The sequence below is a fragment of the Artibeus jamaicensis genome, unplaced genomic scaffold (assembly GCF_021234435.1).
Source record: "Artibeus jamaicensis isolate MK-2021 breed Jamaican fruit bat unplaced genomic scaffold, CSHL_Jam_final scaffold_537, whole genome shotgun sequence".
NCBI lineage: Eukaryota > Metazoa > Chordata > Mammalia > Chiroptera > Phyllostomidae > Artibeus > Artibeus jamaicensis.
Window position 1 is genome coordinate 41,294,628 of NW_026522047.1, and position 23,783 is coordinate 41,318,410.

Sequence of the window (23,783 nt, forward strand, 5' to 3'; positions counted from 1 at the left end):
GCTCAGTAAATACTTACACTGAAAGGTTTCTAGGAAATCAGATTTCACAGGGCATACTGTGTTTTATCGAGCAGCCCTGCAGAGGGGTGAAGTTACTTGTCCAGGGTCACCCAGCAAGTGACGACAGGTCCGGGTTGGGGGTAGACAGAGCTCTCCGGTGACAGGGAGGTGGGCGCGGGCAGCGGCAGAGCCTGACGTCTGTTCCTTTCTCTCCCTCTCTGTTTGCGTCCCCCTGGGGCCGGCTAGTCCTGGTATCTGGGATAAGAAAGATTTCTTCCCACGCCCTGCTCCTTCATCCCGGGGGTGCTGCACAGCCGGCCCCCAGCCCATGTGTTCGGTGGAAAGTTAGAGCGAGCAAGAACATCCCGCCGACTCCCAGCCCAGCTGAAAAGACAAAACACACAAACATACACACACAGGAGGAAGAAAAAAGAGAAAAAAAGGCCAAAAAAAAAAGACAAACGGGAAAAAATTCATAAAAATAAACCCACCCAAGCAAGAAGACAAAGGTAAAGAAGACTGCAGCGCTGCAGACTCTTGGGACGCCACAGCTGGACCTGCCGCCCCCGGTGGACCTGCCGCCCCCGGCGGAGGGCCTGAGGATCTAACAGTGCCACAGGGGTCTCCCTACGTTACTCATCTCTCGCTGCTGCTCGGGAAGGGCAGGTGCCTGCCTCCACCTCCACCAGGACCAGGTGAGCGCAGCCTGGTGCCCACAACAGTGCCCAGGCCCCATGGGGCAGGACACCCAGAAAGGCCACCTCTCCCCCCGAACCCCCATCGTCACCACCGCCAGGATGTCGGCCAGGCTTCCCACACTGGTGTTGGTGTTTCCAAGCAGGAAGGCAGGCACTGAGGAGGCCGGTGTGGGCAGGGAAGTGACAAGGGCAGAAGAGGGTTGTGGGAGCCCCTGGTCACCACCAGGGGACAAGGACGCGTGGCAGATTCTTTCTCAGGAGTGCCCTGCCGTCAGCCATGGGATGTCTGCCTGCCCCAAAGCGTGCATGTGCTGGGCTGGCTTGGGACTCGGCCTTTCATCCCCGCGCCTGTCTGTTTGGGAGGAGAAGTCTCTATGCAATTGCCCCCCCAGCCCCACGCCCAGCGGCATAGAAGGCCACCCCCCACTGCACCTGCCTGCGGCTCCACACCCCCGGGGTCGGGGTCCACGTTGCACACACTGTAAGAAATGCACTTTCCAAGGAAGGGGCTGTGGGGGCAGAATGGAAAGACCCAGAGGTCTTCAAGAAAGGGGGTCATCTGGAGTCTCCATCCACTGAGCCCTGGGAGGGGAGGTCCCCCCCCCACATTCACCCAGAGGAGGTGGGAGGTGACAGTGAGTGGATTAAGTGCCTGATTCCCACCGCCCGCCCCTCTTTGTCCAGCTGAGACGTGAGAGTGGCCGTGGGCTTCCCCATCCCTCCCCCACAACCCTGCCACCTCCAGTCCCCGACCCCTCATTGCTATGCTCCCCTCGGAGAGATGGGGACCCCCAGTGGGCCCAAGGGGCAGAGCTGGGTGTCCCCCAAGCATCCTGCCATGCTGAGGCGTGGGGGGCAGGGGTGAGGTCCGGGGAAGCCGGTGTCCCCTCCCCCCCACGCCTCCTCTGCCAGTGCCTTACATCCTGGAGCGACACCCCCTCCCTGGTGCCTCTCAGCCCAAAGGGGGACTACAGTTTGCACTTTTATTTTCCCCCAAAGTGGGCACAGCCAGGGAGGTGCGTTGCAGCTGGGCCCCCAGAAGGACTGCAATTCGTGTGACCCTGGATGGGGTGGGAGTTCTGGCGGAGGGGGTGCCAGCGCCTCTGGGCCCTGTGCTGCACAGGGGCCTCCCATCTGCTAAGCGTTTTCCGTTGAGCCGCTCCAAAAACACTAAGCTGGGGACACCGGGTGCCCCCCTACCCCGGCTCCCCAGCCCCATTCCCGCCCCCACCCCAGGGTGACCATCTTGGGTGGGGGGCCTGGGAGGGAGTGCTAGGTGTTCCAGGGTCACAAGACCCAAACACAGGGACCCCTCCAAGCCCATCCATCTGAGCCCCCACTGGCCACCTCCAGCCTCCACGCCTGGCGCTGAGGAATATGTACCCCACCATGACCCCTACCCCGGGCCTAGGCCAAAGCTATTGCCCTGAGCAGGGCCTCCGCCTCATCTGCAGCCTGGCCCTCTGCTTCTTCTCTTGGTACCCCTGGGCCTGGCCAGCCTCCCCCCACCCCAACACTTCTAGAAACCAGACTTTCCTCTCAAACCAGCCCAAGGGGCTTGGCGAACCCACTTATCACACAGAGAAAGACCCAAGGCCCTTCCCCATCAACACCCCCTCCCATTGTCCGCAGGGGTTCAAGAACCCTTGGTCTGTCCATGAATCCCCAGGGCCCCTCCAGGTGGCCGCTGGGGACCAAAGCACGGGCCGCTCTTCGGGAGGGCAGGGAGGAAGGGCAGCTCGGGCATCCGGAAGCTTCTCAGCCCGGACCCTCAGGGTGCAGGTAGGCGTGGTAGGGGAGGGGGCGCCTGGCAGCCCCCCGAGATCTAACTTTGCATGGTGCTTAGTCGAGGACTCCTATGACCTGGCTCCTGCCCTCGGCTCGCTGGAGCTGACACTGCATGGCAAATCTTACCGGCTCTATCTCCCGCCCCAGCCTCCCAGCCCCCACTCCTGCCCCCTCCTCTTTAAAAAAAAATACAAAAAAATACCTTGAAAAAAGTCCATGTTTCCTAATTTGCACGAAGTTTTTTACCACATGATGTGCCTTGCCTTCCGAGAATAAGTATTACCTTTAAACAATATCAGCGCGAAGGTAGCTGCATGCCCTGCTCGTGTAGTTAAAAAGAAAAAGACAAACAATGAAATGAAATAAAAAGTAAAAATGGAAAAGGGATGTATTTCTATTTGTAAAAATAATAATAATAATAATAATAATAATGATGATGATAAGCAAGAACTTTGAAAAAAATACATGCTAAAAGAGCAATCGCCCCGTGATCGGTCCCACCGCCCACGCCCCACCAGCCCTGGGCTCTGTCTCCACGGCCCCTGCTGCGTTGGGGGTGCTCCCTGGTGCTCTGCCACCCCCGGCCCGGCCCCTGGGCTCCAAGGGGTCATTTCTGAAGCCCCCACCCACAGCAGCAGGCAGACCTCAGGAGCAGGCCTTTGGGCCGCCAGCCCCCCCCCCATGCCACTCGTGCATGCGCGACCCCAGGCAGCGCCCTCAGGGTGGCCGCCCTGCCGACAGCCAGACCCCCCATCCCGCCTTCCATGCAGGCTGGCATCCCTCTGGCTCAGGGTCAGATTGCTCTCCCACCCCAAAGAGGCTCCCTCTTCCCCAGTGCACCCCCTCCTTCTTGCCAAAGGACCCACTTGTCCCCCCCCCGGAGACCGGCATCGGGTGTCCGTTCCCTCCTGCGCTCTCCTTAACCCCCAGCACCCACTTCTGTGTCTTCCAGCTGTGACTACGGAGGGTATCTGGTATGAAACAAAAAACAAAACCAAACTCGATATATGCAATGCCTGTCTGTCTGTACCTGTAGGCCTAGCCCAGCCAGCAGAGGCCCAGTTAGGGTGGCCGGAGGGGTCAGGGACAGCCGGGAACACCCCATCACAGGTCTCTGCCTGGGTGGCTGGCCATGCTGTTGTCTTTTTCTTGTTTTTTATTTTCTCTTATTTTTCTTTCTTTAAGTTCCAACTTCCTCAACCTTCAACTCAACCACAGGTGAGAGAATAGCAGGTGGTTAGTGGGGGTGGCCCGGGGGGGGACCAGAGGGCTGGACTCTCTGCCCTCAGGCCCCAACCTGGGGGGCACACCAGTTGGACAGTGGTCCCCATTTATTTGCTGCCACCCCCTTGGACTTCACAACTGTCTCCAGAGCAGGGTGGGACTCTGTAGAAAGGTCCCAGCTTTCATCAGCCATCATACGCTCATCCCACGTTTTCTGCCCAAGACGCCTCGGCAAGCCCCAGGGGCTGGAGGGGAAGCCCAGAGCTCGGCCTCGGCTGCCGTGACAGTGTCCTTCAGACCCGTCACTTGGCTGGAGAGCCCGAGGCCACATGTGTCCGTTTTCATGTGGCTGATTTCTGCTTTTTGTGCTCTGTGCCCTGCCCAGCCCACCCTTCCTGTCCCCTGTTGTGTGATCTCGCCCTTTTGGCACCATTGCTGGGTCCTGTGGGCAGTTCCTCCCCAGCCAGCGCGTCATCCTGGGGCTGTTTGTCCCCATTTCTTGGGAAAGCTGTAGGGTCCCTGTGGGGCAGCATTCCCAGGCGCCGCCCTGCAGGCAGAGTAAGGCAGGAACGCCAGGAACCAGACCCCTGACCCCACTCAGCAGTTCGGATCCGTGCCAAGGTCCGGGAATAGGGGCCTTTGTTGGGTTGGTTTTTGTAGGGTGTTTTTCTTACATATATGAAACTGAGGTCTTCTCAGGCCCCTCCCAAGCCCATGTCACTCACCACCCATCATCCATCCCCACCCATGCTGACCCCTCAGCCTGCCCTTGGGGTCCAGCTCATGCTGTAGAAAAGAACAGGGGGGCCTCCCAAATATAAGCAGACTGCCCCCATCCCGCTCTCGGTTGAGGGCACCAGACACCCACCAGGGTGGCGAGGGAGGTGTGAGAAGACCTGGCCTGTCTGACTGGGGACAGGGCTCGGGGCCCTGGCGCTGGTCTGGAACCCAGGTTCTGGCTGAGTTCTGAGTCCCACCCTGAGCTAGACAATCAGACTCGAAAGGAGCCCCAAAGGAGACTCGGGGGTGCCATAGCTCCCCAAGCAGCAGACAATTCCAGGCTCAGCCCTGCAGATCCCTTTTCTGCTCCAGAGCCTTCTGTCTGTCCCCAGAGACAGCAGCGTCCCAGGGGCAGGCAGACCTGGCCAGACAGTAGCCCCCGTGTAGGACCCCAGGCCGTGCGCAGCCGTCCTGCCCGCTTCAGAGAAGGCAGCGCACAGGACCCTCCCCTCCTTGTTCTGGCCTCTCCCATGGTACTTTGACCTTCAGTGGAGGGATATGGATATATATATATGAATTTTTTATTATACAGATTATACAGTGGCTACTTTTTGTTTTGGCCTGGAATCTGTCTCTGAGACTCTGGTTTTTACTTTCTTTCTGGAGGGTGTTGGGAAAGGGATTCCAGAGATCCACCCTCAGATCTGGCTTCTTCCACATCCTCCCATCTCCATTTCTGCGCCACTGGGCACTTTCTAAAGAGTCCCACCTGCAAGCTGACAGCCTCCCCCACCATCCACCCGTTCCTAAGTGTTTCACAGTGTGTGGGGCCTGAACTGACCCCAGAGGCCCGACCCTTGCCCCCAGCAAGGCAAGGAGACAGACCCAAAGCGATACCAGCAGGACTTGTTGCCAGTGATACCAAAACAGACTTTTCCCAAGCAGTGCCTCACATGTCTGCTGGTGTGGCTTTGGGGTTCTCCCCAGCTCCCCAGGGGTAGTGGGGGAAGCCAGGCCTCGGGAAAGAGGAGGCAGGATCTAACAGGAAGAAGGCTCCAGGAGGGGAAGGAAGTCACACCCCCAAGCTGCTGCCCCTCCCCACAGCCCTCCATTCACACCTCCTGGCTAGAAGGGGACCCACCTGAAAGGGGACAGGAGCCTCCCCCGCAGCCCCATGGTTGGGGACCCCAAAGCCCATCCCCAAGCTGTATCAGCACTTTTATTTGTTGATCCTCCTATCTAGGGTCCCAGCCAGGCCCCCCCAAACCAAAGCCCCTTCAAGTTCAGGGGTCCTGGCCCCTGCCTCCCACTTCCCACCCTCCCACCCCCAGGACCCCACATGGGGAAAGGACAAGCAGAGGGTAGATCAAGGGACAGAGCCCACAGCATGGCAGGGGCCGACAGGAAGGAGGGGAAGAGACCCCTTTTCCTCTGATTTCCCCCCCCCCTCTCTTCCTTCCCTAAAGTTTTTGGTGGTGTTGCTGTTCATTTTCTTTTTCCTCCAAGATATTTTTGAGGTTTTTTTTCTCATTTTATATTTTACTGATATTACCAGGATAGTTTACTCTGTTTCTTGCTTTCTGCTTGCCGCACACACCGGGTAACACACCCACACACCCGTGCTCATGAACCCAGGTCAGGAGAGGCTCTGGCTGGGTCTGCTCCTCCTCCTCCCCAGTGTGGGGACCGGATGGGGGACACGGGGACATCTGGGCAGACCTGGGCCCAGCCTGCCCCCTCTCCTGGCTCACCCGCCCTGCTCCCTCACATCATACTCCAATCATAACCTTGTATATTATGCAGTCATTTCGGTTTTTGCAGACGCGCCTAAGTACCATTTACAGAAAGTGACTCTGGCTATTATCATTTTGTTTGTTTGTTTCCCTATGCAAAAAAAGAAAAAGAAAAAGGGGGATTCCATAAAAGATTCAATAAAAGGCAAAAAATAAAAAAGAAAAATGTATAAAAATTAAACAAGCTACGCTTCGACTCTTTCTGGCTGTCTTGGGTCCTTTCTGTGTTCAGTGCAGACTGTTCCGTGTTGTATCAAAGTGAAGGGAAGAGGCTGGAAGAGGGGAAGGTGGCCAGTAGAAGCAAGGACCCCAACACTTTGGATGAGCCGGCAGGCGTCCTGAGAACCTGACATCAGATGTCCCCAGGGGACTTTTTGCAATGTCTGCGGTCATGACTGGGGGAAGCTATTGGCATTGAATGGGTAGAGGCCAGGCTTCTGCTCAACACCCCCCACCCCGTGCCCAGGATGGCCCCCCGCAGGGAGGATCCAATTCCAAATGTGGCAGTGCTGAGGGGAAGAGACCTGCTTTTTAGATGGTGGGTTTGAGTGAGCTCTGGGTTCTGGCCCTTCCCAGCTGTGCTTCTGACAGCTCCAACCCTCTCCAGTCCAAGGAAGGGAGGCTGCTTCTGCCTTCAGCAGTGAGGTTCTGGCGCCCCCTTGTGGGAAGACTGTGGACCTGGACCCAGAAACCAGGTTCTGGGCGCAGCGGTCAACAGGGACCCTTACCCACCTCTGTCCCTATCCCCACTCTCTGGCCCCTCCCTGCAGCAGGAAATGGGGGCACTAGCAGGAGATTCTTCTGTGCGGGGCACATATAGGATCAGGGCCTCAGTAGAGGGTAGGGAGTCAGCTTGGGTGGGGGTTTCAGTGGAGGGGGCTCAGTTGAGTTGAAGGGCCCAGGAAGACTGGGGACTCAGTCTGGTCTTTTCAAGAGAAGCCTCTGTTCTTCAGCCGTTGGCCCATAGGATGAAGCAGTTACTGGCTTTGGGGGACTGTCCCAGCACTGCAGACCGTTTACCACCCCCGGGTCCCCACTAAACGCTATAAAAGGGAGGCAGACTTGTGAAAACCCCCCCAAAACGATCCCGCCAATTGGTAGATGCCCCCTAGTTCTGCAACCTTCAGACAGCCCCTCCTTTCTCCCTCCCCTCCCTCCCCAGCACCCCACCCACTGTGAACCCCCAGCCTGTGCACAGAGGAGACTGAAGCAGAAAACTTCTGCACGTCCAGGCTGCAGTGAGGAAACGCAGCCCTGACCTGCAGCACGCCCCCTGGTCCGAGTGGGAAGTCTCACTTGCCCTGCCCTGTCGTCACCATGTCAGCGGAAGGAGAAGCTGACATCTGTGAGGTGCCTTTTAGGTTCTGGGCTCAGTGCTCAGGAGTTCTGTAGGCATTATTTCATTGAATCCCCATGAAAGCTCAGGAAGGATCCAGATACTTTCCTGCCCTCTCACAGAGCAGGACACTTCAGCACAGGGACATGAAGTTACTGGCCTGGGGTTACACAACCAGAAAGTTGGGGCTCCAAGTCTCTCTGTGGAACCAGGAGTGCCGGACAGGAGGAGTGGGTGACGGTGATGTGCAGTCTCCAACCCCAGCTCCTGGGTGTCACAGCTTCCAGGACAGGGCATATGGTGGGAGCGGCCTCATCTCCCAGGAAACAGTTCCTGTGCTGAGCCTGCTCAAAGTTCATGTTCAGAAGCAGCAAAAGCAAGATTACAGGAGGAGGGTTGGCTCTGCCCTGGGTCACGCAAAGACAGTACCATCTGCACAGCACCTTTTCACCCTCCCTTTTGCAGTGAAAAGTAGACCTAGGCAGCTCGCATGTGGCAGAGATGAAAACCGGGGCCAGGGGAGGGACTGGGAGCCAAGTGGTTTCTATGAACTCATGGGAGCAGGGCCTCGAGATCTTGGAGGTAGGAGGGCAGGAGGAAGAGCTGGCTTCGCTGATAAAATCCAAAGGGCAGCAGAAATCAGAGGTGAGAAAAGATCAAGCGGTGGGTAACAAAGATTCCTGCAATGCAGACGGGGCAGAGGTATGAGATGGCAGGGGTCATGGGGATGTGGCAAGCTCCTTGTCCAGGGGTGCCCGCCAAGCTTAAGAATTATCAGGTGGAGACCAAGTTTGGGAAAGGTATGTGTAATGCCCAGGGAACTGCAAAGAGCCCTCTAGGAAGACTTTGGGGTACATCCTGAGCCCTCTTCTTTAAGGAACACTGCACCCTGATGGAGTCATTTCCCTGGCCCCAGAACCAGGTCTTTTCTTATAGGACGCAGAGCAGGCATTTGAGCAACGCTGGGTGCTGCGTGGAGGAGGTGGGAGAAGCCTTCATGAGGAAGCGTTCACCGTTATTCCACGGTCTGGAGGCTCCTCTTCCTCCTCCAGCTCCAACTGCCACCCTTCCTCTCCTTCCTTCTCTTCACTGTTGTAGAGACAAGAGCAGCCCAGATAACCCAATTTAATACAGGCTTACAGTCCTTATTGGACTCTTACAATTCTCCCAGAGACCGAGCCCTGAACTCTTTTTGTTTCCATTGTCCAGAAGGGGATGCTGAGGCTCAGGCAGGTGAGGACATTTGCCCAGTTTGAACAGGAAGGAAGTGCTAGAGTTCAGGCTTGCACCAAATCTGGTCCCTTGGCTTCCTAGATCTCAAAACAGTGGGCGGGTGGATGGGCAAAGACAAGGAGGATAGACCAATGATGGGTGCGTGACAAATAAGTGGATGAATGGATGGATGAGCAGATGGACACGTGACTAGGTGGTGGGAAGGTGGGTGGGTGAGCACATGGTGAGTGGATGGTTGGGTGGATGGGCAGACAAAGGGGTGGACACAGAGGAACGGATGATGGAGGGAAGAAGGAAGGAGAGACAATGGACGGCTGGAAGGAGAAAGGGTTGGATGAGCAGATGGATAAGTAGATGATGAGTGGATGTGAATAAATAGGTGGGTGCATAAATGAATGTGGTAAGAGGGAAGGTGATGACAGGCTGCAGATCCCATTGGACGTGCATAAAGGGGTGGGGTTCTCGGTGAGGAAGCCACCTCATTTGGCAGGTAGCTAGTCAGGAGGGAAGTCAGGTTATATGAGGCCTCCACGGATTCTGAATCAGAGAATTCCCCTGGGAACCCCTTCCCGCATCCTCAGAGGAGACTGAAAGGAGAGAGGCTTCGAGAGGGGTGGGGCTCAGAGGGGAGAGGGCTAGGGAGGGCGGAGCCAGGAGAGGATGGGGCCCACCTGTCATGAGACTCCCTGCACCAAATGACCGCAGTGAGGATGAGATGAGGAAGAAAAGGCCAACGTGGCTCCCAGCCCCACCAGCTACGGCTTCCTCTGGGCCCCTGTGGGCAGGGTCGGCGCAGGGTCAGCAGCCTGACCACCAGGTTAGGGGCCTACCCTTCTTTCTTTTCTTTCCTGCTCCCCAAGGCCTCGCAGGGTTGGGCCTGAACCTGCAGTGGGACCAAAGCCGCTGGAAGAGTTTGCTGGGGGTCGTCCAGAATCTGTCCATCTGGTCTCTTCTTGCCTCTGTCCAGCAGGTTCTGGGGTGCAGCCCTGGCTGGAGGAGGAAGTGGGCTGCCCAGGGCACCCCAGGGCAGGGTGTGGCCAGTGCCACAGAAAGTGGGAGGTGGTGCCCCCTTCCTGGGTTCTGGGCTCCCTGGGGAGGGGACCAGGGTCCCAAGCATCCGAGCACCCTATCTCCCTTAAGTTCACCCTGACCCCCTCATTCCCCACAGCCAGAGCCATGAGAGGGGGAGGCTCAGGAAAGGTGGGGAACTCATTTTTTGAGAACCTACTACGTGCCAGGCCTTGCAATGGCCCTTAAGCCCCGGTGTCTCCTTCAAGCCTCAGACTCTGAAGGTCAGAACTCCTGCCTTCGCATTGCAGGGGAGTCGACTTGAGACTCAGAGAGGTCAGGCCACCTCCCCTGGGCCACACAGCACTGCAGAGAAAGTTCTCCCAGGTAGGAAACAGGGCAAAGAAAGAACACCCCCCACCCCAAACCCCACCACCACCATCCTGGGACACGAACCCCCAAATCTAACCTTAGCCACAGCTTGCAAACACTCCCATATTTGGGGAGCTCTGTCAACAACAGCCAGGGACACCTGCCCCAGTGCCTTCTGCTTTTAAAACCTCAGTACTTTCAACTAGAAAATGAGCTAATTAGGTACAATGGAGACGAAGAGGATTAAGATGCCAGGTGTTCAGTAGGAGCACCTATTAGGGCGTTTATTTCGTTCCTTCATTTACAGTTTTCCTGCCCACCTGGCGGGCAGTCTGGAAGTTTTCTTAGAAACCTTTTGGGTGGTCCTACCACCCCCAGGGTACAGGCCCCAAAACAAAGATCCAAATGCCATACTTTGTCAAAGTCCTCATTAGGATTATCTAACCATGAAGAAATAGTTAACATCCCAGGCTGGTCCAGGGCCCAGAGAAAGTGAGAAGGGAAGACTGGAAACTACGAGGAGAAAACGCTGTTCCATCCCTAGAAAAGACAGGGTCCTGGGCCCCCTCCAAGACCCAGTTCTCAGAAACTGAGTTACAAAGTTATGTGACCCAAAACACGGGGGAGGAGGAAACGAGCACTGCCCGAGAGACACCCCTGGGGGCTCAAAGTCCAGGCCTCGGGCAGCCAGATGCAGACTGCAGGCGAAGCGCTGACCGTCCGGGCACCTGTGCGCCCAAGCTTCCCTAGGTACCCGGGCGTCGCCCCCAAACCGAAAGCTGACTCTCCCAGAGAAAACAGTCCCAGGACACGACAGGAGCCCTTCTGAAGGGCTCTGATCGGTTTTTTAATGCAGGTCCCCAAGAGACAGCCCATGGCCCATAATGGTTCTGAGAGAGATTCTGACCAAGAGATACCAGGCAGAGGGGAAAGAACCAGACGCTGGGTAGAAGCAGGGGGAGCCTTGAGATTGTGGGGGCTTGGGGGTGTCTTCATAACCAAGTGCAGGAAGAATCACCAAGCAGGGCCAGTCGGGAGGGGTACATAGAGACCACGTAAGATGCAAAGAGCCCTCCTGGAGGGGAAGGCAGGTCCGGGCCTCTTTGTTCGGGCGCTATGTTTACAAGCCACATGGAGTTATTTCGGTGGTTTCAGGCCCAGGTCATTGGTCATACAGTGTGGAAGGGGCATCTCTGGGGGTCTGCCTGGAGGAGGTGAGCAGACAGTCTTCACATGCACGTGCCCTTGGCTTTCTCCTGGTCTCCGGGCTCCTCTTTCTCTTCCAGTTCCAGCCCCACGTTGCTCTCTCCTTCTTTCATGGCTCTTTTCTTCTCTTTCTCCTCCTCTGTCTTCTCTTTCTTGCTTTCTCTTCTGTAGAAACACAAAGGCCCCAGGTCACAGTAAGAAACACAGTTGCTCCCATGCAAGGGACACTTACTTTGGCCAGGCCTCGTGATGAGTGTTTTACAGAAAGCACCTTCACCGAGTCCTCAAAACAACCCCAATGAGGCAACATTGTTGTTTCCACTTCACAAAGGCAGGAACAAAAGCTTGGTTGTCCCACGGAGGAGCAGGTGGATGGGTGGGTGGGTGGCACATCTTGGGCTCAGCTGAGAGTCTTTCAGCCAGGCTGGCCTCCTCCCAGCTCCTACGCTCCTGTCCCCAAGCCTTTACCCCCTAGTCCTGACCTTATGGCTGTGGCACAATGGGCTGGGTAGGGGTCAGGAGGGGCTTCTGTGAGGAGAAAACATCTGAGCAGGGACTGAAGGAGAAGGAGCCAGCCAGAAGATATGGGGAAAGGGTTCCAGTCAGAGCCCACAATAAGTGCAAAGGCCCTGGGGTAGGAAAATGCTTGAAGTGTTCAAGGATAGAAAGCGGTCATTTGTGTACACCTATTTCCCCCAGGAAGGGGCTCGCACAGACCCCGAAGCACACTCACACACCAATGTACACTCACAGGCAGTACCTCAGGCCTGTGTCCTGGACCGCACGGCGCTCCATTCCAAACATGGCCTCCTCCTCCACATCTCTGCAGGAGAGATGGAGACAGGAGGGGTGAGGGCGGGCGAAGGACGGGAAGTGCAGATAGCCGAGCGCCAGTCTCCCCAGGGTTAGGGATCGTGAACTCCAGGAAGCAGGGAGGGGTGGGCGGCGAGGCTATCCTGGTCTGTGGGTGGGGGCCTAAGCAGGGACACGGGGAGAAGGGGAAAGGAACTGCAGAGGGTCAAGAAGTGGGAGGAGGTGGCCAGCACTCTGGGGAAGAAGGAGGGGAGGGATAAGGGCGAAGGGACAGGCGGCGTTGGGGGTTCCCACCTCCTTTTGGAGCACCAGACATGGTTGACCAGCAAGAGGACGAAGACGATGAACAGGAACCCCACGACGGCAGCCAGGCCTATCAGCCACGGCTTCAGGCGACGTCCTGTGGCCGTTGGAAGGTAGGGAGGTGGGACTCAGAGATGGGCGAGGGTGAGGCCCCCACCAAAGGTGAGCAGGAGAAGGGAGCCAGGGTTGCTTAGACACACCAGGTCTTGGAAAGGGACTGGGTATCAGAGATGGGTCTGAGAGAAAGGGACTCAGCCTCGGGAGGGGCTCCAAGCGTGGCCTGGCCCCTTGCCTCTTCTGCCTGTCCCCTCTTCTCAGGGGATGCGGTGAGCTCATCCCCATGACCCCTCCCCACACCACCCGCCAGGGTGGGACCCCTACCCTGGGCTTCAGCGGGCAAGAAGAACAGGGCGCTGAGCACGAGAAGGGTCTTCAGGGTCTCCATGGTCGTGGAGGAGCTGGCAGCCGGAGTGTGCCGTCCAGGTGAGCACAGCCCTCTCTGGCTGGGCGAGGCCCTGCCCAGCCCCTGATAAGGCACAGGTGGGTCCGGGGCAGGGGCCCTCCCTTCACCCCACCTGGCTGGCATCCCCCCCCCGCCCCCAAGGGGGCAGACTCTGGACCTGGTGTAACAATTAACCCGGAGAAGCTGGCACCTGTGCCCTATGCCCGCCCAGGACTGCCAACCCTGAGGTCACGCAGGCTCCCTGCCTCAGGGGTCAGACAGAGACGGCCCTGACCTCCCCTCCTGGGCCGGGGCTCTGCACTCGTATGTGTCACGTTGTCTCCTCCCTGACACCCCACGAGTTGGCCGCCTCCGTTTCATGGCAGCTCAGGGAGCCCGGGAGCTCCGAGGTTGTGCAGAAACAGCCAGAGTTGGCATGTGACCTCGGGTCACCTTCACCCCTGGCTTATGCTGCCACATCCTGGCCCCCTGACCCCTGGGGACCCACAGGCACTGATGGGGTGAGTATCTGGACTGGACGGGATAAGCACGTGCCCACCAGCCACCACCAAACCCAGCCACTCCCACGTGACCAGAGAATAGGGCACCCCTGGCAGCTGATGACTCAGGCTCAGGGCTCTCCTGCCCATCAACCTTGGTCCCTGGGTTGATCAGATACAGAGCCCTGCCTGGCTGAAGGAGGACCCCACCCTGGCTGCCACGGAACAGCCACAGCCCAGGCACGTGGCAGGAAGGCCAGGGGGATGGGGGCCTCACACTTTCAAGGCTCTGTGAGACATTCATGGGCCCCTGGGGGGCTGGAGAATGCCAGCATCATTGCACATGCATTTATGGAGTACCTACTGTATACCTGGAGCCTCTTCCTTTCTTGTGGGCTGAATAAAACCACCGTGCAGATGAGTCACTCATGTGACATTGCTCAGACACCCCAACCCTAGAACAGGCCCACTTCATCCAGCCAGCAGGCATATATGAAGCTCCTACTGTGCGTCCTGTCCTGTGCAAAGTTTGGAAGGGAAGGAAGCCCCAGGCACTGTCCCCCCGGAGTTCTCAGGTGAATTGGGAAGTTAGGACCCCCAGAGACAGGTCCGACAGCAGAGCAGCAGAGCCGGGAATGAGGTGTGGGGTGAGGGGTGCAGGAGGACAAGATTCGGAGGTAGGGGAGCCCAGCAGAGCAAGTGGGAGAAGAACCCTGGCCAGGTCATTTCTGGGCTGCGTGCCTCTCTTTCTCCATCTGTTAAATGGAGACACGAAGTCCCACTCAGGATTAAATGAGATAATACATGGAAAGGGCTTAGCACAATAGCAGGCACATACGAAGCACTAGGTAAGGGCTGGCTACCATTATTATTATTTTAAAAATCTCCTTTGCTTTCTCGATTTACAGATCACCAGCAGCTTGGCAGAGGCTGGGTAGAATTAAGTTCTGGGGGAGGCGGGGGAGCAGGAGTGCAGGAACGGTCAGCGTCCAGCCCCCAGAGCCTGCCGGCCAAGAAGAAGGGTCTCTGCAGACAGGGCAGGCCAGTGGGGAAGGGCTCCGGCGAGCACAAGTCCAATCTGTACCACACCACAAGGACTGGCATCTGGCTCAGCTCAGCCTCCAGAAGGAGCTTTGAATGGGTGGTTCCTTGAAAGCGATGGAGGGGCGGTGGGGGGCAGGGGCTACAGCAGGGGCCCCCTCGCCATGCCTGCCAGTGTCCTCATCACCTTGCCAGGCCAGGGCCAGCTGCAGGTCTAGCTCCTCCAGATCCTCGCCCTCCAGGCTTGGGCGCAGCTCCCGGGGGGCGTCCTCCTGGTCTGGCTTTGGGCCAAAGGCCCAGTCTGTGGCAGGAGGCGGGTGAGGAGCCTCCCCAGACCCTGCCCACCTCCGACCCCCTGCCCTGAACCTATAGAGACCCTTAGCCTCCCCAAGTCCCCTGTCCACCCTCCTACCCTCCCTGGCTGGGAGGGACCCTTGGACCCCTTCCCCCAGTGGCCAGCACTAGCCTAAGCCAGGCTCATGGTGGGTTGGGGCTCACCGGCCAGGTCGTGGGCGAGGTCCTTGATGAGATGCCCAACAATGGCGTAGGCCACAACCACCACCAGGAGCGCAGCCAGCAGCAGGTACAGCACATACCTGGGCAGGCGGATGGCATCCAGCGGCGGTGGGCGATACTCCTCATACAGCGGTGGGGCCTGGCTCCAGCTCTCCGCCCCCTCCTCATCCACCAGTGCCGGCATGGCAGCCACCTGGAGCAGGAGAGGCCCAGAGGTGACCTGTGCAGCGGAAGTATTAAGGGGCTTTGGGTAAGAAGATTGGGGCTTCCCTACAGCCACCATCTGCCTGGATGAATCACAGCGAAAATCACTTCCGCCTGCTGCCCCCTCCCTCACTGGCCTCCAGCCACACCTGCTGCTGCTGCCCTGTACATCTCCACCTCAGGGCCTTTGCATGGGCTGTTCCCTCTCCTGGGAAAATCCTGCCCTCCTCAAGGAAACATTCAAAGTGGGAAAATGGGCTGAGGAAAACATAACCTTAGAGATGGGGTGGGGGAGGGGCAGACAATGATCCAAGGGGCCAGTACTGCTAGGAGGGGAGTTAAAGTTTAAATAAGGTTGCCAAGGCCACACTGAGATGGCATTTGAGCAGAGATCCAAAAGAGGAATGGAACCAGCTATGGAAGTGCCAGGGGGAACCAGGGGGTACCATGGAACCAGGGGGAAGAGTGTTTCAGGCATAGAACAGCCTGTGTGAAAATCCCAAGGCTGGTCTGTGCCTGCATGTTGGAGGAACAGGGAGGAGGCCCTTGTGGTTGGAGCAGAGTGAGCAAGGGGGAGAGGGCGGAGATGAGGGCAGGGAGGGGAGGGGCAGGTGGTGTAGGGCCTTGGGGACCTCCAGGGGACTTGGGCTCTTCCCAGGAGGAAGGTGGGAGCCCTGGAGGACTGTGGACAGAGAAGGGATCTGATTCAAGTGCTCAGTGGCGCCCTCTGGTGGCTGATGTGGAGAGGCTAAACTGTGGGGACCAGGGCTGAGGGAACTGAGCTTGGTCCATCCGGGTGGGTCATGATGGGGCTGGACCTGGGGGGAGGTAGAGGAGAGGAGGAAGAGGGTGGATTTGGGATAGGTCTTAAACTGGTCACACCTGCATGTTTTTAAGCTGAGAACCTAGAATGATGGAGTTTCTATTTCCTGTGGGAGGAACAACTTCAGAAGTACTACGAGGAAAGACAGGGACACACTGGGTTAGCGGTGCCTCATCGGTATCGAAGTGGAGATGTGGAAGGGCAGCTGGACCTCGAGTGTGGAGCTCAGGCTGGAAACAGGCTGGAGCTGGAAAACTCCAGGCTGTAAACAGGACTCAGCACAAACGAGGTTAGATCCCCTACAGACAGTGGCCCCGGCCGCCCTGAGGGATGCGGGCCCAGAGGGAAGCAGGCCCAGAGCATGCTGCCAGGATGGGAAGGGTTCCCAGGACCCAGCCACCAAGCCCTGGGCCATGAAAAGCCTGAGGTGGGGGGGGACTGAGGAGTCCAGAGTTGGGGAGGGAATCAGGGCAAATACGGGGCCCCTGAAGAGATCCCAGGAAGAAGGGGTGCCCGTGATGCCGCAATAAGAAACTTCTACTTGGTCTTCGTCCACATCCAGGTTCGGCATTGAGTGATGAGCGTGAGAGGGCCCCTTGGTGCTTCTTAATTGACCCCTCCCACTGTACCTGAGCCAGGCTAACGAGGGTGGAGCTGAGACCCGAAAGCCGACCACAGGTGAGAGGAAACCTTTAGCCCCACCCTCAGCCCTGCCTGCAGCCACCAGCAATGATTTCATCAAGGTGCCTCAGGTAGAGAGGCCCCTCCTTAAAAACCCGAAAGGAAGGGACTCAGGGAGCTTCTATGTGCCAGGAGGGTGGCACACCTCAGTTCCACAGGGACAGAAGCTGTGGCGCTCAGGACCCTTCTGGACCTAGCTCTGTCTCTTCTTCCTCTGGGACCTTTGCAATGAATGGGCAAGTCGAGTCCTTTCCTGAGTTCTGTGAGCTGTTCTAGCGAGGCCTCCAGTGTGAGGGGCTGGTGGGAACCCTGGTGGGTCTAAAGCACAGGAGCCCCAGAAGTGGAACCTGTTTAGAGTGGGAGCAGTGCCGTACCCGGAACCTGCGGGGTCTGTGCTAACTCCGACTCGTGTTAGGACCAAATTGCAGGACAAACAAATTCCTCCTGGCGTCCAGAGGAATGGAAAACCGCCTGTTGTGGAAAACCCATGCATTTGGGGTTGGACGAGTAGTGGGATCCTTGAGGAAATTCAGAGATCCTTGAGGAAAAACGTCAGTCTTGCCCCAGAACCACACCTCCTGGGGCCCGGGCCCTCCAGGAGTCTCCACCACTCACAGGGGGGCTGTTGCTGGCCCGCAGAGAACAGTAAGTAGGCTGAGGTTGCACCTGGAAGGGCGGGATGGATGGGAGGCTGGGACGAGGGTCTGGGGTGGGTAAGCTGGGGAGGGGTTTCCCCTGGCCCTCTCGAAGGGGGCCGAGGGGGCAGATATTCTGCTGGGGAAGTGGAGGCACAGACCTGCACTGGCCACGTGCCGTCTGGCATGGGGCAGGTTGCAGAGCCGGGCTTTCCAAATGCCCTGCACCCCACTGCCCACACACCGAGCTGCTCCTTGAGAGTAGCCAACCGAACCCCTACAGCCCCTACAACAGTCATTACTTGGCAAAAGTTGTTTAATCCTCACCAGAGATTATGTTTATTTGAGAGAGAGAGGAAAAGGGGAGGGAGAGAAACATGGACCTACTGGTTGCCTCCTGTACAACTGTCTCCTGTACATGCCCCAATCAGGGGGCAAACCCGAAACCTAGGAATGTGCCCTGACAGGGAATTTGAACCTGCAACCTTTTGGTGCACCGGATGATACTCAAACCAAATGAGCCAACCCAGACAAGGCAAAAAAATAATTTAATATTCCACTTGAGCAGAGACCTAAGGCCTGTTTGTCCCAGTCCCCAGCCCAACCCACCCAGGACCAGGGCGGGGAGTTAGAGACCCAGACCCTGCCCAGGCCCCCTGGGCACAGGTTTCCCCACAGTGCCTTTCCCTGCACCCCCCACTCCTGAAGGAGCTCGGCCACTTAACCTCCCCAGAACACAGCCCCACCCCTGCCCTGCCCCCAGGTCAACCCTCCCACACTGACATCCTGCTGGGCAAACCGAAGTCCTGAGCTAGGCCCCAAGGTAGGAGGTAGTCTGGCTGGCAGGGGTGGTTACTCAAGATTTGAAAGTGGCTGGGATCCGGCCAAGCAAACAGGCTCAGGGAGCCAAGGAAGCCAGATCCAATTCATACAGATTCACTTTACATGCCCAGGTCCTGCAGGGAAGAGACACCAGCCAGTCCGGCAGTAGCTCTAGGAGGCGTGGGAGTGCAGCCGCTCCAGTCCATCAGCATACTGGAAGGCCGGCCCCATCTCATACTCATACATGTCCAGGGCCACCTCACAGCTCTCCCGCACCACGCGCTCAGGGTCCGCCACGTGGGCCCGAAGGGCATCCAGGCAGGTGGGCCGGGCAATGGCTCCCAAGGCCTCAGCACACTCATGTCGCACCATGGGGCTCTCAGTCTGCTGAGCCAGGGCTGCCGCCAGCTGGGGCACAGCCGCCTCGTGCTGCAGTTGGCCCAGAACATAGCCGATCTCATGGCGAAAGAGGGCACTGCCACAGTTCAGGCCTGTGGGAGGGAGTAGGGGGGACAGAGGAATCACTGGCTGGGCGGTACCATCGAGGCAGATGAGGACATGCGGGGATACTGGGCTGGGCACCCAAAGCACAGAGATAAGTAATAATAACAGGAAAAGGTTAAGGATGCTGGAGCCAGGCTGCTGAGGGTCAAATCCCAACTCTGCTACTGGCTGTGTGACCTCACCCAAGTCTCCTTGCCTCTTTGGGCCTGAGTAAACTCCATGGATAATGGGGGTGATGAGAGTGCTCACCACCTCTGAGTAAGAGTTAATTTGTGTAAAACCACGGGGAAGTGCTGAGGGCCAAGCCCGAGGTGCAAGTCCCCTCGGACAAGTTGCTCTATGTCACAGATGAAGCCACTAGGCCTCACCCAGGGGCCCCTCCTTACCCTCGGCCAGTGCCAGGGCGGCCTCCTCACCACCGGCATCTCGCAGGGCAAACATGGCCCGGTACCGGTCAAAGAGCGGCCGGGCCTCATCCAGCAGTGCTTCCCGTAGCCGACCCACGTCACGTTCCTTGGCTGGCGGGGCAGGGTCCACCGAGAGGTAGGGCCCTGCTGCCGCTGGCTCCCCGCTGTGCTGCTGCAGCCACTCCAGCCGACAGACAGCCAGCTGGCACGTCTCAGCCACCTGAAGAGAAAGGGGTGACAGGTGACCACTGAGGACATGGTGGTGGGTTTGACCAGTCCCCTTCTCCATCCTCTGGGGATAACTGGAAAGGGATAAAAGAGACAGAAGGCCAGGGAGCAGTTCAATGTGGAGGTGACATCAGAACCAATGAGAGATGGAGTCAGGTGGAACTGGTCAATGCAAAGGCCCTGAGGTAGGGCCTGCTGAACCTGCTGGGGGGGGCGGGGCAGGGCGGAGCTGAAGGGGAGCTGGCCACAGAGGGGACCTGAGTACAAGTGGTCAGAAGAGACTATTTAGGGCCTGTGGGCACCAGTGAGGACTTGGGCTTTTATCCTAAGGGAGACAACAGGCCACGAGAGGGACAGATGCTGGAGGCACCGGAAAGGTGAAGACAGCTCTTCAGTGGCTCAGGGCCCGGGACAGGCTGGCTGAGCAGGGTGGCCTTCGATGGAAATGAAGCACTCAGTTTCGCCCAATAGGGCTGCAGCCCGCACTCATCCTGACTGCCACCTCTCTCCAGAATCCCTGGCCAAGCAGTAGCCATGGCAAACAGACCCAGGGTCTAGGGTGGTCCAGGCAAACGCAGGGAGGGGGAGGGCCAAGCCAAGTTACCTCAACGACCGGGTCGGTGGAGTGCTGCTTCAGGATCTCCAGAACTTCTGGGTCACCAATGGCTCCCAAGGCCTCCCCTAAGAAGAACCGGACAGAGAGAGCTCAGTGCTGACTGGTGGAGAGGACCTGGGCACCCCAGGAGACACTCACAACAGGCACTGAAAAAAGTCCATCCAGTGAATGAGATGAACAGGTGAAACAGGTGTTGGTAATATATAGCCCACTATTGTTTTTAAAATACATGTGTGTAGGATGGTTTTTATAGTTAAAACAAAATAAAACCTTTTTTAGTCAAAGGGATAATATTCCATGGCATGTGAAAATTATATGAAATTCACATCTCAGCATCCACAAAGCTTTACTGGTATGTGGCTACACCTATGTGCTGACTCTGGTTTATGGTGGCTTTTATGTTATGATGGCAGAGTCGCATTGTGGCAACAGCCTGGCTGGCCAGTGGCACTAAAAATACTACCCACCCTCTACAGAGAAGGTCTGCTGAGCCTGGGCTTGGACCATGCATGAGTGAGAGTGGACCTCATCACTCACCTGCCTCGTGGCGCACCATGGGCTCCTGGCGGGTGTCACGTAGCACGTCCACCAGCACAGGGATGGCCCGGCGGTCCTGCATCTGGCCCAGGCAGTAGGCCAGCTCATGCTTGAGCAGGGCGGAGTCATCGCAGAAGGCCCGGCTGATCCAGGCAATGGCACCCGGGCCACCGAGCCCTCTAAGTGTGAAGAGTGCCCGGAAGCGGGCCTGCAGGGGCTGCTGAGGGTCCACCAGTGTCTGCCCAATGGCATCCACCTCCTGCTCTGTCACCATGGCACACGCCTTTTTCTTTCCGCAGCTCCTCTCAGGCACAAAAACCTTACCACAGAAAAAAGCCAGGTTAGAGGTGTCCTTCTGCTCACTGACTTGTTCATTTAATTTAGAACCTGGTGAAGTGGCTTCCTACCCACTGTCCAGCCTGGGTATTCAGGGTGAAAGTCTGGCTCTGGCCCCATCCACTTACTGTGTGGACTTCCCTAAGATAGACTCCCTCTCTGGGCCTTTAGCCTATATATCACCAATGACCTCCGCTGGTCTGCTGTCCACACAGTAGCCAGAGGGACTGGTCCCCAAGACAGCCTTCAATGACCCCCACCTCTTGGTATCTGTGCCCTGTGTGGCCCCTGACACAATGAGAACTTACCTGTGTAAACGATATGAAGAAATGACAGTGTGACTTCTGAGGATAGGTCCTAAGAAAAACTATACCGTATTTTTTTTGACCATAAGATGCACATAGGTTTTAGAGGGGGAAAATTTGAAGCAAAAAATGTGGTAAAATATTTAATAACATAAATAATGTAATATTTCACAAATGTAAACAGAACTCAACAGCAGCATTAACAACCATTATTCCTCCCAAATGTGGGGGGGGGGCGTCTTATAGTCCGAAAAATATAGTGATTTGTTGCACAGCACAGGCAACTGATACAGGAATTCTCTCAGCACAGAAACCTACCATGTGGCTCCCTTGCAAAATCTACCTATGGTGTCTCATTACTCTGAACTCCTTGAGTCCCAAAGGCCCTGTGTGGCCTGCCCCTGTCCCCTCCCCACCCTTACTTCCTCCCTCTCCCCTTACTCATTCCATTCCACCAAACAGGCCCCTTCACTGTCCCCAACACCAGGCACAGTCCTGCCCCAGGGCCTTTGCACGAGCTGCCCTCGCCATCAGGAACACTCTCCCCAAAATGCCCCCATGCTCATTCTCTCACTTCCCTGAGTCTCAGATGTCACCTCCTCAGGGAAGCCTCCCCTGATCACAATCTTCAGTGTTACTCCTCCATCTCTTCTCCCTTGTTCTCCTTTATCTTTCTTTGAAGCGCTTACTACTACTAAATGCCATATTGTATATATCAGTTTAGCTCATTCTGATCCCTCACCAGAAAAGGAGAATTCTGAAAGCAGGGATCGAGTTTCTCTTAGTCACTGCTGTGTTCTCTTACACAGGAGGTCCTCAGTAAGAACAGTAACCCTAACAGGAATGGCAGCAGACATTTAGGGCATGTGCTGTGTGCCAAGCTCATTCAGTCATCACTCATTTAACCTTCACCATAACCAGGTGAGACAGCCACTAGGACTGTCACCATTTTATAGGAGAGGAAACTGAAGCGCAGATAGATTAATGACTTGCTTAGAAACCACACGAAGTTATAAATCCGGGGGACTGGTTTAGGGCATCAAGCTCTAAACCAGAAGCTGCATTGAACGCATGGAATAAGATGAAAAAGGACCTGGTGGCCACATCAGAAACATGACAAGCAGGCTGCAACATGCCAGTAGCCCTCTGGTTCCCAGCAGCATCAGCAGAGCCCACCTGGGGTTTAATGAGGGAGGCACACCTGCTTGGGCACAGGTGTCCATCAAAGGAAGTGACTCCTAAATCATCAGAATCCACAAAAGCCAGTAGCGTGCCACAGTGAGTCAAGGGCAGACAAGATCCAGGGCTCCTGACAGGCACTGGCACTTTATACATCTTTGTAGGATGAACTGAACCTCTACTACCTGCCAGGCACGCTACTAAAACTTTACACACAGTATAAGCCCACTATCACCTGTACAGTGCCAAATACAAGCGCTGACACGAGCTGTCCAGCACGAGGATAGCAAAACCTAAGCTAGTATTAAATATTTCAGCAGGAAGCAACAGAGAGCCCCACGCCCACCTCCGTGCTCAGGAGATCTAAGGAGGGTCCACTTACACTTGAGGCCCATTGTTTTAGTGGGAAAGGGGCCCCGGGTGTGGGCGTGGGACTGAGGGAATCAGCCCCCAAAGAAGGCGGAATGTGGAGATCCGTGCATCCCTGTGAAAGTCTCAGAGACACACAGTGTCTCTGAGTAAGGGATGGAAAAGAGATGAATTAGTAAGGGATGGAAAGGAGAACCTGTATCCTTGAAATCCCTTCCCCTCCTAGAGACCTCTCTCAATACCAAGAATTCTCAACAAAAAGATCTCCAGTACCTAGACTGTGCCCTCCCCCGAGGGATCGTCCCACACGGAATCCCTCAGGGCTGCTCGCTGGATCCCTTTCCTTGGAAGAGACCCCTTAGGAACCAGATGACTCAAGATCCGTCTACGCGGCTTCCTGACAAGTAGGTTGTCCACTCCTCCGAAGGAGTCGTCTCACATGGGACACCCCCAATACGCGCTGAGTTCCCAACAAAGGACTCCCTGGACACATAAGGTCCCCAGAACCCGAGGGCAGGAACTCGCCGGGACTCTAGACCCCTCAGGAGTAAGGACCGCAAACCACCGGCCAACAGATCCCAGGGCCAGGAACCCCTCCAACGGGGCGTCCTCCCCGTGCCCGCCCGCCATGTCCGGACCCCGTACCGTGCTCCCCGGCGCCGAACGAACCAACAAGCTCCACGAACGTGAAACCCACACACTTGACCCGCTTCCGCAGCCGCCACCGCTTCACACACCTTGAAGCTTGCCGTGTGCTCTAGGGGTCGCCATCTTGGCACCCACGTGACCTGGACGGACAGCACCAATGCAGCGCTGGGGGAGAGACACAGTCAAACGCTCCGCGGCAGAAAGCTGCCCGGAAGCGCGCGTGGGCACCACTGGCACAGCTCCCACTCCCACCCCAGGAGGCCTCTAAAAGCAGTCATCAGGAATGGGGAGTGCAACGCCCATCCTTTCTCCGAAAGAGTCTTACGGTCTACCCACCCTGTACGATAAGTGGAAATGGCTTGTGCCGATTCAACCCGGGGCGGAGTCGGAAGAACGGTGGTTAGCGACAGAGTTTGCGCAGCGTCCCGGAGCCGCAGTCAAAGGCGTGGCCAAGGATTCCTTGGAGATTGGGAACCTAGGGGGTTAAAAAATGACA

The 23,783-nt window shown here is 57.0% G+C and overlaps 4 protein-coding genes and 1 long non-coding RNA gene across 10 annotated transcripts in view; 2 read left to right on the forward strand and 3 right to left on the reverse strand.

Annotated features, from left to right (window-relative positions):
- Positions 1–6,424, forward strand: part of NFIC (nuclear factor I C) — a 68,212-nt gene extending 61,788 nt beyond the window's left edge. For all 4 annotated transcript variants that reach the window (XM_037165284.2, XM_037165282.2, XM_037165285.2 and 1 more), the window contains one exon: positions 247–6,424. In XM_037165284.2, the coding sequence (XP_037021179.1) occupies positions 247–264 (18 nt within the window). In that variant the 3' untranslated portion in view covers positions 265–6,424. The remainder of the gene's footprint in view (positions 1–246) is intronic.
- A 4,006-nt stretch (positions 6,425–10,430) lies between these two features.
- SMIM24 (small integral membrane protein 24) lies at positions 10,431–14,507 on the reverse strand. 2 transcript variants are annotated; one of them, XM_053658147.1, is made up of 5 exons: positions 13,801–14,507; positions 12,876–13,020; positions 12,486–12,591; positions 12,130–12,201; positions 10,431–11,543 (listed from the first exon to the last, which is right to left on the reverse strand). In XM_053658147.1, exons 1-5 carry the CDS (start codon positions 13,924–13,926, stop codon positions 11,402–11,404), a joined length of 591 nt encoding a protein of 196 aa, XP_053514122.1. In that variant the 5' UTR covers positions 13,927–14,507; the 3' UTR covers positions 10,431–11,401. The 2 variants fall into 2 exon arrangements, with proteins under 2 accessions (XP_053514122.1, XP_053514123.1); XM_053658148.1 differs by having other exon boundaries at positions 12,139–12,201; positions 13,801–14,262.
- On the reverse strand, positions 14,286–15,177 carry SMIM44 (small integral membrane protein 44). Its single transcript, XM_053658149.1, has 2 exons — positions 14,976–15,177; positions 14,286–14,778 (listed from the first exon to the last, which is right to left on the reverse strand). Exons 1-2 carry the CDS (start codon positions 15,175–15,177, stop codon positions 14,546–14,548), a joined length of 435 nt encoding a protein of 144 aa, XP_053514124.1. The 3' UTR covers positions 14,286–14,545.
- Positions 15,160–17,340, forward strand: LOC119063721 (uncharacterized). The gene is made up of 4 exons (XR_005085236.2): positions 15,160–15,243; positions 16,095–16,309; positions 16,583–16,698; positions 17,117–17,340. It is a non-coding gene; the product is annotated as an uncharacterized LOC119063721 (long non-coding RNA).
- Positions 17,341–17,646: 306 nt separating this feature from the next.
- DOHH (deoxyhypusine hydroxylase) lies at positions 17,647–23,688 on the reverse strand. 2 transcript variants are annotated; one of them, XM_037165167.2, is made up of 6 exons: positions 23,624–23,688; positions 23,285–23,452; positions 20,451–20,769; positions 19,902–19,978; positions 19,079–19,289; positions 17,647–18,649 (listed from the first exon to the last, which is right to left on the reverse strand). In XM_037165167.2, the coding sequence occupies exons 3-6, from the start codon at positions 20,722–20,724 to the stop codon at positions 18,330–18,332; spliced, it is 882 nt and encodes a 293-aa protein (XP_037021062.1). In that variant the 5' UTR covers positions 20,725–20,769; positions 23,285–23,452; positions 23,624–23,688; the 3' UTR covers positions 17,647–18,329. The 2 variants fall into 2 exon arrangements, with proteins under 2 accessions (XP_037021062.1, XP_037021061.1); XM_037165166.2 differs by having other exon boundaries at positions 17,648–18,649; positions 19,049–19,289; positions 23,624–23,639.
- Positions 23,689–23,783: the final 95 nt, after the last annotated feature.

What these genes read in the sequence shown, in the direction of transcription:
- SMIM24 (XM_053658147.1), bottom strand. Translation starts at nt 13,926, where the DNA reads ATGCCTGCTGGCTGGATGAAGTGGGCCTGTTCTAGGGTTGGGGTGTCT. An exon ending in GAAGAGGCTCCAGGTATACA is followed by an intron (nt 13,021 to 13,800) that starts GTAGGTACTCCA and finishes GTGCCTTATCAG; the next exon opens with GGGCTGGGCAGGGCCTCGCC. An exon ending in CTTGCCCGCTGAAGCCCAGG is followed by an intron (nt 12,592 to 12,875) that starts GTAGGGGTCCCA and finishes CAACGGCCACAG; the next exon opens with GACGTCGCCTGAAGCCGTGG.
- SMIM44 (XM_053658149.1), bottom strand. Translation starts at nt 15,177, where the DNA reads ATGCCGGCACTGGTGGATGAGGAGGGGGCGGAGAGCTGGAGCCAGGCC. An exon ending in CCTCGCCCACGACCTGGCCG is followed by an intron (nt 14,779 to 14,975) that starts GTGAGCCCCAAC and finishes CTCCTGCCACAG; the next exon opens with ACTGGGCCTTTGGCCCAAAG.
- DOHH (XM_037165166.2), bottom strand. Translation starts at nt 20,724, where the DNA reads ATGGTGACAGAGCAGGAGGTGGATGCCATTGGGCAGACACTGGTGGAC. An exon ending in CATGGTGCGCCACGAGGCAG is followed by an intron (nt 19,979 to 20,450) that starts GTGAGTGATGAG and finishes GGTTCTTCTTAG; the next exon opens with GGGAGGCCTTGGGAGCCATT. An exon ending in CGCCCTGGCACTGGCCGAGG is followed by an intron (nt 18,650 to 19,048) that starts GTAAGGAGGGGC and finishes TCCCTCCCACAG; the next exon opens with GCCTGAACTGTGGCAGTGCC.